The 13,938-nt window shown below is 49.1% G+C and overlaps 1 protein-coding gene across 2 annotated transcripts; it reads right to left on the minus strand.

Moving 5' to 3' along the window:
- Positions 1-3,305: 3,305 nt before the first annotated feature.
- LOC114220478 (RNA-binding protein 14) lies at positions 3,306-12,266 on the minus strand. 2 transcript variants are annotated; one of them, XM_028118383.1, is made up of 3 exons: positions 11,827-12,266; positions 4,961-6,425; positions 3,306-4,190 (listed from the first exon to the last, which is right to left on the minus strand). In XM_028118383.1, the coding sequence occupies exons 1-3, from the start codon at positions 12,161-12,163 to the stop codon at positions 3,983-3,985; spliced, it is 2,010 nt and encodes a 669-aa protein (XP_027974184.1). In that variant the 5' UTR covers positions 12,164-12,266; the 3' UTR covers positions 3,306-3,982. The 2 variants fall into 2 exon arrangements, with proteins under 2 accessions (XP_027974184.1, XP_027974185.1); XM_028118384.2 differs by lacking the exon at positions 11,827-12,266 and adding an exon at positions 11,327-11,717.
- Positions 12,267-13,938: the final 1,672 nt, after the last annotated feature.

A 13,938-nucleotide genomic window follows, 5' to 3' on the forward strand; every position in this document is an offset into this window, starting at 1 on the left:
TAGCATTTAAAGAGCAGTGAGGTCCTACACTTGACACATGTTCTCATTTGATCCTTCTACAATACTATGATTACAAGCAAAGTCCTGGAGAGTTAATTAAAAATACTGGTTCAATCCCTTTATCTACTTTCCAACTATGTGATCTCAAGAAAAGTTATTTAACCTACAGCCTCAGCTTCTCATTTATAAAAGAGGTTTAAAAATACTTAATGGCATTTGGATTGCAATGAAGATCAAATGAAATTCCTGTAGGAAATGCACTTTTAACGGTGCTTAGCAAGTGTTCAATGTTAGCTATTACCTTCATTTTATAGATGAAAAAACTGAGGCAGAGTTCCTGACATGTCCAAGATCACACAGCTAAGTGATAGAAACATGATTCAAACTCAGGAAACCTGATTTTAGAGCCAACACCCTTAGTCATTCTCTCTGGGCCAAGTCAATTTTCCAACCAAACAAATCCCATTTCCAGAAAGTTTTAACTAGTGGAACTGCCTCTTCCTCATCTTCCACTACCCTAGTATTGTTTAACTGTAACTAGTTGATTGAGGTAGGTCCTGCCTCCCCAGATTATAAATTCAAGGTCAGCCCAAGGGCTCAGCTACGTGAACACTGTATTTCCACTACTAACACACAATATTTCAAATGATTTAGAGCCGTACTTAAAATAATTTTAAGAACGTCTTTTTTTTTTCTTGGAATACTCTAGATTCTACCCTTTATGATCTCTCAAGATAAATATAAAATTTAGGTGAATATAAATTTTTCACCTGCCTTTTTTTAAGATTTTATTTATTTGAGAGAGCGAGAGCACAAGCACGGGGGAAGGCAGAGAGAGGAGAAGCAGACTCCCCGCTGAGCAGGGAGCCCGACGCAGGAGGCTCGATCCCAGGATCCTGGGATCACGACCTAAGCCGATGGCAGACGCTTAACCGACTGAGCCACCCAGGCGGCCCTCACCTGCTCTCCATCTTATCTATTACCCAAACCTTCTATTACATACAGTCCATAAACCTAGGAAATTTATTTTCATTATGACCTCAGTCATCCCCTATTACGGTCAGCTTACTTGGCTTGATAGGACAAAATGACTGGAGAACCAACAGTGTGTGCAAACACTGGTAGAGCTTAACTGATGGGCATGACTAGAAAAGCAGCCTACCCAGAGGCTGACCTCTCAGGGACAGTCCCATTACCTCCAGTACAAGGGATGGGGCCCCAGGCCTACCCCAGACAGAATTTGAAACAAAGTCCAAACCTCAGAAGAGAGCAGACTGACAAGGTTAGAAGCCTCTATTTAATCTTGTTCCAGGAATAAATCATCTTAAACTTCTCCAACGAAGGCCAAGTTGTAGAGGTAATAGTGCAGAAGTGCAAAAATCTGAAGGGACACTGGGAGCCCATATTCCCCACCTCTTACCCCAAAACACACATTAAATGTCTGTCCTCCCATTCACTCAACCCAACCATCTCCAAGTTATAGGACCCAGGAACTCAGAAATCCACTAAAAGCAAAGTATGAGGAGTGGGCTATAGGATTAACACAGGTGGCATAATTTAAATAAAAGAGGGAAAAGCGAATTTTAAAACAATCTGCAAGAAAGAAGAGAATGACAAATGTTTTAGCTTTGTAGTCTCTTCTACTTAACGAAAAACCTGAGGGCTGAGACAGCAAGGGCATCAGGATCTAAAGATGACAGGCAGTTAAGAGTGATCATCTAGGCCAGGTCACTCTGAAGAATTTGGGCTGCAATAAAGAACAGTGGCCCCAAGAGCACATTAAGCTGTTTTTCACAGGAACCCTGGGACTGGGGTAATGGCAGAACCCTCACTGGAGAAAAAGAGAGACAGAAAGCCACATGACAAAGAAATATTACAAATACACAGGCCACAATCACAGCCCTGTAACCAACCCTCTATTTTCCAGAGTAATAACCAGAGCTAAGCTTGTCAGCTTGGCCCTCAGATCACCCCACCCTCCCTGCAGAAAAGTGACAAGAAACCTATGAACTCCCCCTCCCAGTCCTGTAAAGAAATGAAAAGGAACAGCAAAGCACCTGGAAGCAAAGCAGTGAGCAGAAAGAGAAGGAAAGGAACTATGGCCCCAGTAACCCCTGAAATTACCCCAGTTAGCATCCACAAGAGCTCATGGTTATAAAGATCATATACTTTTGCCCGCTGGGCAGAGGGAAGAGAACATCTGGGGGCAAGCTACTCTGTCACAGGCAAATTCACAAGAAACCAGTGAGAGGCAGAAAAGAACCCACCTGAACTCCACTTGATTGACACACACAAGTCCCCAAAATTGCCTCGCCCCAGCAGGCTCCCAAATCGAATCCCTAAAGCCCCCCTTCCAAAAGGAACGTCGATAGGTTCATCCCCAGCCAGTCTTCTTCTATTCGCTCATTATTAGTAAGCCCAAGCCTCCATCTTGTCCCTGGCTGGAACTTTTTTTTTTTTTTTTTGGCCAGGCCCTCTCAACAGCCCCTCGCCCCCCATCCCAGAATAAAAGTATAAAAAGAATCTTCAATTCCTCACTCTAACCCAGGATCCCTACTTGGGCTATGCTTGTACCTCACCCCCTTCCCAAACTGTGAGGATACCTTCAACTATAAACCCAGCAAGAAAACATCTGGAAACCCTAACAAATGGAGACAGGGTGAGTCTCAGGGCACCATTATGGCAGAAGTTGGCAGGACGCAGGAAGGACGCTCCATGGTGATGGTTCAACAGGCGGAATACCAGGGCTATGGCCAGATCCCCCATACCTGCTTCCAATTGTCCCTGCTCCTTTCTCTAACCACAGGGAAGTACCAGGCACTGACATCACCCCTACCCCACCACTGGCTCCCTTCTGGGTCCCAGCTCCAGCATTCACTCAAGTCCACCCCCTGGAGGATCCACTAGACTTGTAAGCACCAAAGCAGCCCATTTCCTCACTTCTCACTTGAGAAGCCACACCCCAGAACCACCCTGCTGGAGCACAGGTTGTTTCTGAACTGGAGACAAGTTAGGAGAAAATGGGCAGTAAATATACTGCATCTTGGTGTGATCAATTCAAGTTAAGGGCTGAGAAAAGTCCAAGCAACTTGGTCTGGACTCTCCAGTCCTAAAGATGGCAGACTAGCAGGACAATGATGACCTAAATCCCTCTGGGCAGCAGGAAAATCACTAATTCCCACATTCAAACCCCTTTCCGTAACTGCCCTGGGTTCTCCAGCTGCCTTTCCTTTAGCTATCATGTCTTCCTGGATGTCAAACTGGCTCCTCTGAAACTGAGTGCAATCAAGACAATGACAACCAGGTTTCCAAACTGCAAATTGCCCCAAGTTTTATTTGTAGTCCATACAAAAGGGAAAAAAAAATCAAGGTTTTCTAACACCACCTACTTGGGGAGATGGGGATGTGGGACTGTGCCACTCAGCATCAGCTAGAACATCGGGGGGTCAGTAGGGATTTGGACATATACCAACCGACTGTCCCGACAGGAACTCAGTCTCAACACAGTCTATAGAGGGACAAAGTCAGGGTCCCCTGGACTGCTGGCACAGCTTGGCGCATAGGAAATGGTTAAGCTAACCCTTTCCTGGCCTCCCTCACATCTAAAAAGAAAAAGGCGCCGCCGACCTCAGCTGCAGGTTGCTTCCCCATCCAGACGACCTTAAATATCGCGCAGAAAAATAAAAGGGAGCCAGGAAAAAATAAAAACATAAAAGAAATTCCCATCCTGGGAGATGGGAGGCAGGGGAGAGGGGAAACCGCAGATCTAGAGCCAGTAGCAAGATTTGCTGCTGAGGCGAAGAAACAAAGTAGGTTACTGCCGAACACTCAAAAGGACCATCTCCTGGGGAAGGCCCACAGGGGAGAGGGGATGAAAAACCGCAAACAGGAGAGGTATGGGCCAGTGGTAATAACCTGGGTCTGCACCCTACCCCACCTTTCCTCTCCTTCCCTCCCTGTGGTGTCCCATCCCAGGACGGCCCTACATGCGGCGCTGGTAGCCAGAGTGCATCTGAGCTGCCCGCAGGTAATCATTATAGGAGCCCGAATAGCGTGCGTAATCGGAATGGGCATCGGGCAGGCGACGGTAATCCAGCGAGGACTTTGTCGGCGAGCGGCGGAACGAAAGCTGCGACTCTGATAAACGGCGGTAATCAGAGAGCTCGGCTAAACGCCGGTCGGAACCATACCTAGTCGAGAGAAGAAGACAGTTGGTGAATGAGACAATTGAGGGGAGGGCTCCAGGTGGGCATGGGGGAGATGCCAATGGGGATAGGGAGGGTGTGATCAGATTGGTCTCCAACAAACAAGATTTTGTCAGAAGGCTCATCACCCTATCCAGGGCAAGAAATCAAGCCTGGTTCAACTCAGTGGGAAACCAAGCCCACCACTGAAGCCCTCCCTTCTCAACTGGCCAAGGTGGATTTGGTCTACATTCCCAAACCACAAACAAACTATCCCCCCGGGCCCTGCACAGAAAGACCTTGGTTGTTTATCAACAGAACGGCGGACAAAAGCAAGGTCCCCAACTTCCCAAAGAGTGGACGCACCTCATACACCTTGCCTTCAGCCAGTGAGTGCCAAAGGGACTACTCTTTCAAACCCACCCCACCAAAGCCAGGACAACCACGTAACAGGCTTAAGGATCCTTGAGACGGTGGGAAAGGGGCCACAATCCTGCAGGCAGTAGCTCCAATGGCACTTGGGCTAGCCTAGACAGGTGACACTTATCCCAGCCTGACTAGCTGGTACCACCCCAGGCTGAGCACTAACGCTCCACCTGAACCCTGGTGACCAGAGAAGTTCACAGACATCAACCCCCTCAGCCTTTGGACATCCCACGGGAGTAGAGGAGAGAAGACCAAGGGAGGGGCCAATGGCTCCAGTTTCCCTCCCATGCCAACCTCAGCCCCTTGCCCTAAGCCCCAGCTGGGGGCAGAGGCGGGGGGGCATACAGTACCTTTTCGACATGGCGACAGCCTTTTTGTAGGGATCGTCGTAGCTGGCCCGGGGTGGGGAGAGGCGGGTACGCTCATAGGGCGGCGGGGTGCTGTTGGCGTTGGCAACGGCCCCCTGGGACATGGACAGGTAGGCTGCAGACGGCTGACCTGCCCCATCGTAGGCATTGCCCGGCTGGCCACGGTAGGAGGCAGCAGCCTGGGGATGCTGCTGGGCAGCATAGGAAGCAGCCAAAGAGGCTGACGACTGAGTGCGGTACGGAGCTGCCAGGGTGGCAGAAGGCTGGGCCCCGTAGGCAGCTGCAGCACCATAGGAGCCAGTGGCCGCAGCAGCTGACTGAGCCCCATAGGAGCCGGACAGGCCCATTGATGCTTGAGCCCCATAACTATTCAGCTGGGTCTGAACAACCGGCTGGGCCCCATAGGAGCCAGCCATTGGGGTAGTGGCTTGTGCAGCGTAGGCAGCTGGTTGGCTGGCATAGGCAGCAGCTGTAGCTGGCTGTGCCACATAGGCAGCCGGCTGGGAAGAGTAGGAAGCAGCCTGTTGTGCAGCATACGGGGCGGACTGGGCATTGTAAGAGGCCGAGGGCTGGGCATTGTAAGAAGCTGCCTGGGCCCCATAAGCTAGTGAGGAGGCTGCAGACTGGGCCCCATAGGAGGCTGCCTGGGCCCCATACGAGCCTAGGGAGGAAGCTGCTCCCTGGGTGTTGTAGGAGGAGGCAGCCGCGCGAACCCCGTAGGAAGAGGCAGCCTGTGCGCCGTAAGAGGATGGCTGGTTACCATAGGAGGCAAGGGAGGAACCCTGAGCCCCATAGGAGTTGAGCGAGGAAGCCGCAGCTGGCTGACCCCCGTAGGAGGAGAGAGCCGAGGCCGAGGGCTGGGCTCCACCATATGGGCCAAGCGAGGAAGCTGCAGCAGACTGGGAGCTAGGGCTAGCCAGCTGGCCCCTGTATGGGGCCCCAAGGGAGACAGAGGGCTGAGCGCGGTAAGAGGCTGCCTGTGCGGTCATGGGCTGAGTCCGATAGCCGACACCCAAAGAGGCAGAAGGCTGGGCCCTGTAGGCAGCTCCCAGCGACACTGAGGGCTGGGCCCGGTAGGTGGCAGGCTGGGCCGTCAGAGGAGCCACGTAGGAGGCTCGGGGAGGTGAACGGCGCAGGGGGCTGCGGTCGCGACCAAAGAAGGGTGGTGTGGGCTGACGGGCTTGCCCATCAAAGCCACCAGTGCTGTTGCCAAAAGCCTGCTGGTAGTCGAAGGTGGCAGAGAAGCCACCAGTTCCAGGGAATGCCGCATCCCCAGCCCCTGGTTTCTTGGTCTTGTCCCCAGACTGGATAGCCAGGCCGGGCCCCTTCTTCTGACCCTTGGTTGAGAGTTCCACGTTGATGCGCTTGCCCTTCACTTCTTTGCCGTTGAGCTGCGCGATGGCGGCTTTGGCATCTGCTTCCTTCTCCATGTGAACAAACGCGTAGTCTGATAAAGCAGCAGACAGAGGGTTAGCAATTAGGGGGGCAGGGCATGCTACCTGATGGGTCCCAAACTGGACACACAACAGCACCCAGCTGTTGCCAGCTACCTCCAGGCCTCCAAACCCTCCTCTCCAGGAGTATGTCATAAAACATGGCTCCCACATAACAAAGCTTCCAGACTGTCCCAAGCAGTCACCTTTCCCTATGGCCTTCTCCCCACTCTTCCCTTTCCCCCTGCTACCTCACCCAACTTTCTGACGAGAGAAGAAAGAGCGAAGACGAACACAGGAGAAAAACCTTTCCAGCTCCTCTAAGTGTAAACCACCTAACAAAACACAGAAAAGGTTCCTGGATCACTCAATTATTCAGTGTTCTCTAACCCAAGTCACCAAACACTACTGCTCACCTTTGAAGCTTAACTCTGAAACACTAGAAATGACCACTATGTCTTAGCATGCATGACCCATGTCTCAGCCCAGGGTCCAATTAAAGCGAGAGAGCTAGACTGCAACACACAGTTCATTAAATTCCTCCAATGTGATCTCCCCTTTTCTCAGAGTACTTCTGTTTTCAAAGTATTTCCATGCACAGGCCTTCATTTGGGCCTCACAACAATCCTGTGAGGCAGGAAGAGCAAAAGATCATTATCTCCATTTTACAGGTGGGCAAACATGCTCAGAGAATTTATATGGCTTGCCCTAAATCAAAATCAGAGCCAGGAACAAAATCTCAGTTCTTTCGTGCCCCTTTGCTATACCAGTCTATCCCTGAGAAGTCCTGTGTAAGGCAGGACCGTGCAACAGGACTAGAAATTTTAAACTTAGAACAGGAAAAGCTGGAACACATTTAAGCCAATGAGGTGTGGGAATGGAAACCAAGCCTCCTGGCTGAGTTCAGGCTCAAGCCCCCTCCCCCAGGCTACATCATATCCTCTACTTGTTCCTCTTCGAAGGACAGAAATATACCTTACCCCTTGCACTCCTGTTCACAGAGCGACTGTTTACAGGAAAGATCTGGTTTCCTAGCTTCAAGGTGAGAAGCTGCAATTACTGCAGCTTGCAGGCTCTGCTAAGCAGGTTACCCTTGAGGTCCTCATTCAGGATCTGAATGAGCTGTGGTGGGATACATACTTAAGACAGGATGCTACTCTCAATGTCCTACTCATCTACCACACAGAAGAAGACAGTATTAGATTAGAAGGGGGAGGAGTGGGAAGAAATTCTTATTTATGTCCAAACTCACAAACCACAATGGTGCCAGTAGGATATGAAAAACAATGACAAGATCATGCTCATGGGAAATAAGGCCATGCACTTAAACCCATCTGAATCTGTGGCTACTTAGTACCAAGTACCAGGACCCCATCTCTCTCACATCAGTTTAGGAAATGAAGAACTACCTGAATGAAATCACTAAAATTCCATTCTTGAAGATAAGAAATCCTTTTAAATAGCCTTGAAATAAGTATCCTCTAATGTCTAGAAATTTTCATACCAGGATGCCCTCTCTAGCTGTTCCGAGAAAGTCATTTTTCTCAATGTGAGGCAATGCCACCAACCTGCGTCTCTTACAAATGAAAATAAAAATATAATCAACAAGTCAGAAGTATGGTATAGCACAAGGAATCCTGAGTTAGGCACTTAAAAGCCTCAGTTATAGATCCTGATATCACTGACTTGCCAAATCTGTTCTACCCACCTCAAGAGTTAGGAGATTCAAATAAGAAAATAAAAGTGACTTGCAAAATATAAATAGCTATATAATGGTAAAAAATTATGATGATTATTTAAAGGCTGATTATGATGATTATCTAACCATAAGCTTCTCTCCCTACAGAACATTATCCTTCATTTGTAATAACAAAAAACAAAAGCTACCATACCGTTTGTATATGCAAACTTACAACTGCCGGAGATGATAAAAAAACAAAATGAACCATCACAACTCTCAGTCCTCACACCCCCATGGTCAGAACCTTATTTCTTACCTACCAATTAAGGCAAACGTGTTCCTTTTGGCTTAGCCACAGGGTACTAGAACTCTCCTGTGGTCTCTCACCTCCACTTTGGGTAAAGGTAGCTAAAAATAGATACTGGTGGTCAGAGATCTGGTTAAAAGCAGAGGCTGGGCGTCACCCTCCAGAGAATGCAATGGCAAACAGAAAATGGGAGCTTGTAGGCAGATTAAGGGAAATGGAAAAAAATCTCCAGGCAATGAGAGAATACTAACGAACAGTATTACAGTCCTGGCTAACCTACCCACAGATTCCTGAGACTGTAACAAGCTAGGGAAAAACACCCAAAAACAAAAACTTCAAACAGTTTACAAGAGCAACAGGACATCCCACTGTCTACTCCCTATTTAGCTGGGTTTTGTTAAGAAACGGACCAAATTGAAATTTGAAAACTGAGATTTCACAGGTAAAATTCAACTGACCACCCAGATGAGTTATATCATTGATTTTTGTCACTGGTTTTTAAAAAAACCATCAGACAGAATTATAATCAATTTACATCAAAAAGTTCCTAAGCCAGACGTTATAAAGAGAAGTGTGACTTGGGTTGTCCAGCTGATTCAATCACATCGGGGCTAACCCTATCACAGCCAACAGCCAAACCAAGACCTAGCCCTATCAAAAATGCCCAGGAACCCACTTAATCCTAGGACGATGAAAAACCAGAAATCTAGAGAACTCCAGGAACCCACCTGCCTGAAGAGCTAGTTCAGCGGCTAGTAACCACTGAAAGAAATCCACTGCATTTAAAGGCACTAGCAAACAATGTTTTACACAGATCATCTATTGATCTGGTGGCATCACAATTCCTCTAGCATCAAAGTTAAGAGAATCCAGAAAAATGAATTTTCCTGAGAAGAGTAGAAATCTCCTAACTTTAAACTACAGATTTGTGTACAAGAGGGTAAAATGGCCACCTACCAAAAAAAAAAAAAAAAAAAAAAGGAAACCGTTTCCTCTTCTGCCTTTCAGACCTCCCCTGAAGCCTAAATGGTTCCTAAAGCTGTCAGCAACTTACATACTTCATCTTTGAACACCCAACAGAATGTAACCCATGGACAGTAGTTACAATCCACTGTTGCTATGGAGATTCTTGCTCTATAAATCAAATCATATCTAAGCTTCAGGGGTAACCAAGCAACTATGTTTTTCCTCTGTGAAATAAAACAGAACTGATTGTCCTGTGCAACCTCAAGCTTCTGTGCTTTTCAAAGACCTCACAGCCCAACACCTGAAGACTCGATCATCGAATGCCTATTCCCAACCCAAGAAATTAGTTTTTATAACGCCAGAACCAGTCTCTTCTGCTACATTCCCAACTTAAAAACTTCACTTTCTTTCACCGCAGAGAGACAGAAAAGCCTCAGTGGAGAATATGATAAGTCAAATTTTTCCCAGAGCCTCTTACAGCAAAGTATTATCAGGACCTCTGTTATGTACCAGGATAACTACAAATAACAGCTAACCACTACTCCCTGATGCAGTTAACACATTTCTCCTAGCTCAATGTTTACAAAAGGATAAAATAGACAAAACTTTCACTTTTCACTAAGAGTGAGCCAGGAGTTCTATAAACCACATGCAGTGATCCACTTCACCCTCCCCACCACTGTCACTTGGTTTCAGTCCAGAGCGAATCCAGACAAATTTCTGGTTTCTCTACCATCTGAAAGCAAGCTTCTTGACCAATGAGTTCCATGGAGACTGTCCCCTCAGATGCTAGTTTCTAGATTCCCAATCTAGTAGTCATCTTGCCTAAGCACAAAAGAAACTTAGTAGATCAATTAAACACAAAACTCTCATAATGAGTCATGTACCCCCATCCATTTCCTGGCCAGATGCCCTTCCTACTCTAACTCTAAACAAAAGCAAAAATCAGTGCACCATACAGCCTGCCTTAGAGCACCGAGCAGGAAAGCCTGATTCCGGGTATTCGTAGACTTGCATAACCTGAGCTGAGGAAAAGAGTGCAATATTAATGCAGAGCAAGGAATTGCTCCTAGCAGTGGAGACCATGACCCTTTTCACTCTCCCAGTTATAAAAACAACAAAGAATGGCCCAAAAGATAAGCCTTTCCAGGAAAGCAAATGAAGTGTCTTGGTGGAAATAAGCACCTGCACTCATTTATTTCCTATCCCCAAAACTTTTCACACAGGATAAGGCAAGGTATGAATCCAACACCAGGAGTAGGGCATCAGATGCTCCCCCAGGTTGCATCCTTCAAGATGGCAAAGCAAAGTTAACTCTGATCTGTTCCCAGAGGAAAAGAAACTGACCACAACCACAAGGGCTATCCCACCAAACCCTGCCAACATAAAAGAAAAAGAACTTACAGGATAGGAACCTAGACTACAAAAGTCAACTGGGTCCCAAAAAGGAAGTCAGGCCTAAATTACAGTGATACATTTTTCTCGAAGACAAACTAGGGATCTACCCTAAGGATTAGACTACTCCAGCAAAGACGAACAGCAAGTAAATCTGTTTTGCCGTTGTTTAAGAAGACCTCTCACGCACCCCTCTCCATGTCCCCCTCAGCCACAGAGTATGACCCCTCGCAAAATCACCGACCTTAAAAAGAACACTGCCCCGAGGGCATGGGCTGGCAAATAGAAGCTAAGGAAGAGGCCTTGATAAAACAGCCCTCCTTCCACATTCAAAAGGTCCGGGTTTCCAGTCTATAGATGTAAAATCGAGCCCAAAGGAAAAAAACCCAAGTTTGAGGGACTTGGAAAACAGCGTTGCCACGCTTAACCCACCTAACAATACTGAAAGGCCAAATTGATTCGGAAGGGGCCCCTCCTGTACCTACGAGTAACTACACCCATGAGTAGACCCATGCCACACAAAGCTGTAAGATCCCAGCCCGAGAAACGTCCAAGGGCCCCGTTACCTTCCGCTCGGGAGCATTCATCGGGAGGGAACACGAGGGTGGCCTTGGGGCGTCAGCCCCCACCTTTTCCCTCTTCCCTTGCTCTCTGACCGACGTCTGGAGAGAAAGTGGGGAAGTGGCGAAATCTTCCCCGCTCCATGATCCGGCTTGTGCCCGTCACTTCCCAATTTCCGCTCGGTGCCAGGCCCAGGAGACCAGTGGAAGGCGCGCCCCCGGTACACTCCCAAGTCTCTCAGGCGCGTCCCCGGCCCCGTAGCTCGGCTCACATTGGCCGCCGAACCCACCCAGAGCCGCTTCCTCCCATCTGGAGAATGGTGCTTGGACCGCAGGGGAGGAGGGTGGCTCTACCCAACGCTCCCCCAACACCTCAGGCCTCGCTCCCGCGGACTTCCCCACCCTCCCCAACCGCGCGGTGACCGACCCCCGGGAAAGGGGCGTGGCTAACAAGCAGAGTGCCCAGAGCGCGCCCGCGCCCCCGCCCCCGCGCGCCCCCGCGTTACCTTTCACCACGTCACACTCGATGACGCGTCCGCGGCGCTCGAAAAGGCTGCGCAATTCCTGGCTCGTGCACGCAGCCGACACATTGCCCACGAAAATCTTCCAAGTGTTAAGAGGCCGTGGGCGCGACATCTCCACCACAAGCGCGCGCCCCGGCCGCAGCTCGTGGCCGTGCAGGGCCTCGATGGCGCGCAGCGCGCCTGCGTTCTCGCGCATGTGCACGAAGGCGAACTGTTTCATGACGGCGCAGCTCATGACCGTGCCGTAGGGCGCGAAGAGGGCTGCTAGCTCCTCTGGCGTTGTATCCGCCCCATCGACGTTTCCCACGAATATCTTCATTTTGCCGCCGCAGCCGCCTTCCCGGAGAGCCGGGACCTCTCCTCCAGCGACAGGCGAGACGTCCGACCGGCCGGCAGTCCTCCCCAGGAATGGCTGGCGACCGAGAACCCCGCCGCGCAGGCGCTCTGACCTAGCCAATCGGGGCCGACATCCCGCGCGTCCCACATCCAATCAGAGAGGCTGAAAGAAGATGCGCTCAGGTGCAGCCAATCCCAGAGGGTCTGGAGCCCGCTCGTTAGCGGAGGGGGCGGGAAAGGGACGACGGCGCGCGACCAACCGCCACTGCCGGGGGGGAGGGGGAAAAGAAGGGTTGGAGAAGGGGGAACGCGCGCGGGGAACGTCGGCGGCGGAGAGGCCTAGTCGGTGAGACGGGGCCTCTGGCCCGGGTGGGGCCGGGATCGGCGGGCCGAAGGAAAAACTTTGTTCAGTCGGAAGTCAGAGCTCCTCCCATTCTGGCACCCTACGCCAAACCTGGAGGTGGCAGCGAGCGTGTCTACGAGAGGGTCAGGCCTGGCGGAAGAAATCAGGACAGCCGCCTTCAGTCAGCAAACTGCCGCCTCCAGGACTGTGCTGGGCTGTCTGAGGGGCCTGAGAGGCATCTGCCCCGGAAAGCCCTCGTGCTGTTAATTCATTCTTTGGAAACACATTCCCTGATGTTGCTGAAGTCGTGGCAGAAGACGGAGACTGAAAATCGGAGTTTCGTCTCTGCCTTTATGGAATTTCCAAAAGAGGAATAATGAGATGTATCTCTCTTGTGTGCGTTTGAAGTTTTCCACAATAAAAAGTTTAATGAAACAATATCAGGTGAGAACAGTCCCCGAGGGAAGAAAAGTTGAGCCTTAAAAAAAAAAAAAATTTCAAAACCAATAGATGTATGTAAATAAAAATATTTTGCATGGCAGAAGACATCAAAAACATAAATACATGTGACAAACTCAGGAAAATACCTACCTACATGTTCATTCTACTCATTATACTGAGCACCTACCAAATGGTTAGTACCAAGGATATAGCAGTGAACAAAAAAGTGACAAAAATCCTGACCTTGGCGTTTATACTATGGTGGAGAGAAACATAATAAACAATTAAGTAAAACGTACAGACTATTAGATGGTATTAGGGGCGCCTGGGTGGATCATTCGGATGGGCGACCCACTCTTGATTGCAGCTCAGGTCTTGATCTCAGGGTTGTGAGTTCCAGCCCAGCGTTGAGCTCTGTGATGGGTGTGGAGCCTACTTTAAAAAAGCAAAAAGTAAAAAAAAAAAAAAAAAAAAAATGGTGCTAAAGATTTGAAAGACAGAGCAAGCCATCCGAAGGGGAATCATTCCAGCCAGAAAGTACAAGTCAAAAAGTCCTGGGGCAAGACTATGTCTGCCTGTTCAAGGAATAGCAAAGTGCCAGTATGGCTGGAGACTAACGGAGTAAATAATAGAGCATGAGGATGTAAGGGGAGGTTGTAGCATCCTGGGGGCCAGTGAAATGACTGGTTTTCACTTCTTTTTTTTTTGTTTATTTTATTCAGCAATTCTATACCTCACCAGGTGTGCATCACAAGTGCACTCCTAAATTCCCATCACCTATTTAACCAATCCCCCACCCACCTCCCCTCTTGGGTAACCACCAGTTTGTTCTCTATAGTTAAGAGTTTGTTTCTTGGGGGGCCTGGGTGGCTCAGTCAATTAAGCGTCCAACTCGATTTCAGCTCAGGTCATGATCTCAGGGTTGTGAGGTGGAGCCCCATATCAGGCTCAATACTAGGCGTGGAGCCTGCTTA

This window comes from Eumetopias jubatus, unplaced genomic scaffold, assembly GCF_037043125.1.
Source record: "Eumetopias jubatus isolate StellerSeaLion01/CBP00866 unplaced genomic scaffold, mEumJub1_p1.0 scaffold_13, whole genome shotgun sequence".
Taxonomy (NCBI): Eukaryota; Metazoa; Chordata; class Mammalia; order Carnivora; family Otariidae; genus Eumetopias; species Eumetopias jubatus.

Bases quoted from the DNA above. Each gene is read 5' to 3' on its own strand.
- LOC114220478 (XM_028118383.1), bottom strand. From the start codon at position 12,163: ATGAAGATATTCGTGGGAAACGTCGATGGGGCGGATACAACGCCAGAG. The intron at 6,426-11,826 runs GTAACGCGGGGG...CTGCTTTATCAG, and splicing joins CGAGTGTGACGTGGTGAAAG to ACTACGCGTTTGTTCACATG. The intron at 4,191-4,960 runs GTACTGTATGCC...TCTCTCGACTAG, and splicing joins GCTGTCGCCATGTCGAAAAG to GTATGGTTCCGACCGGCGTT.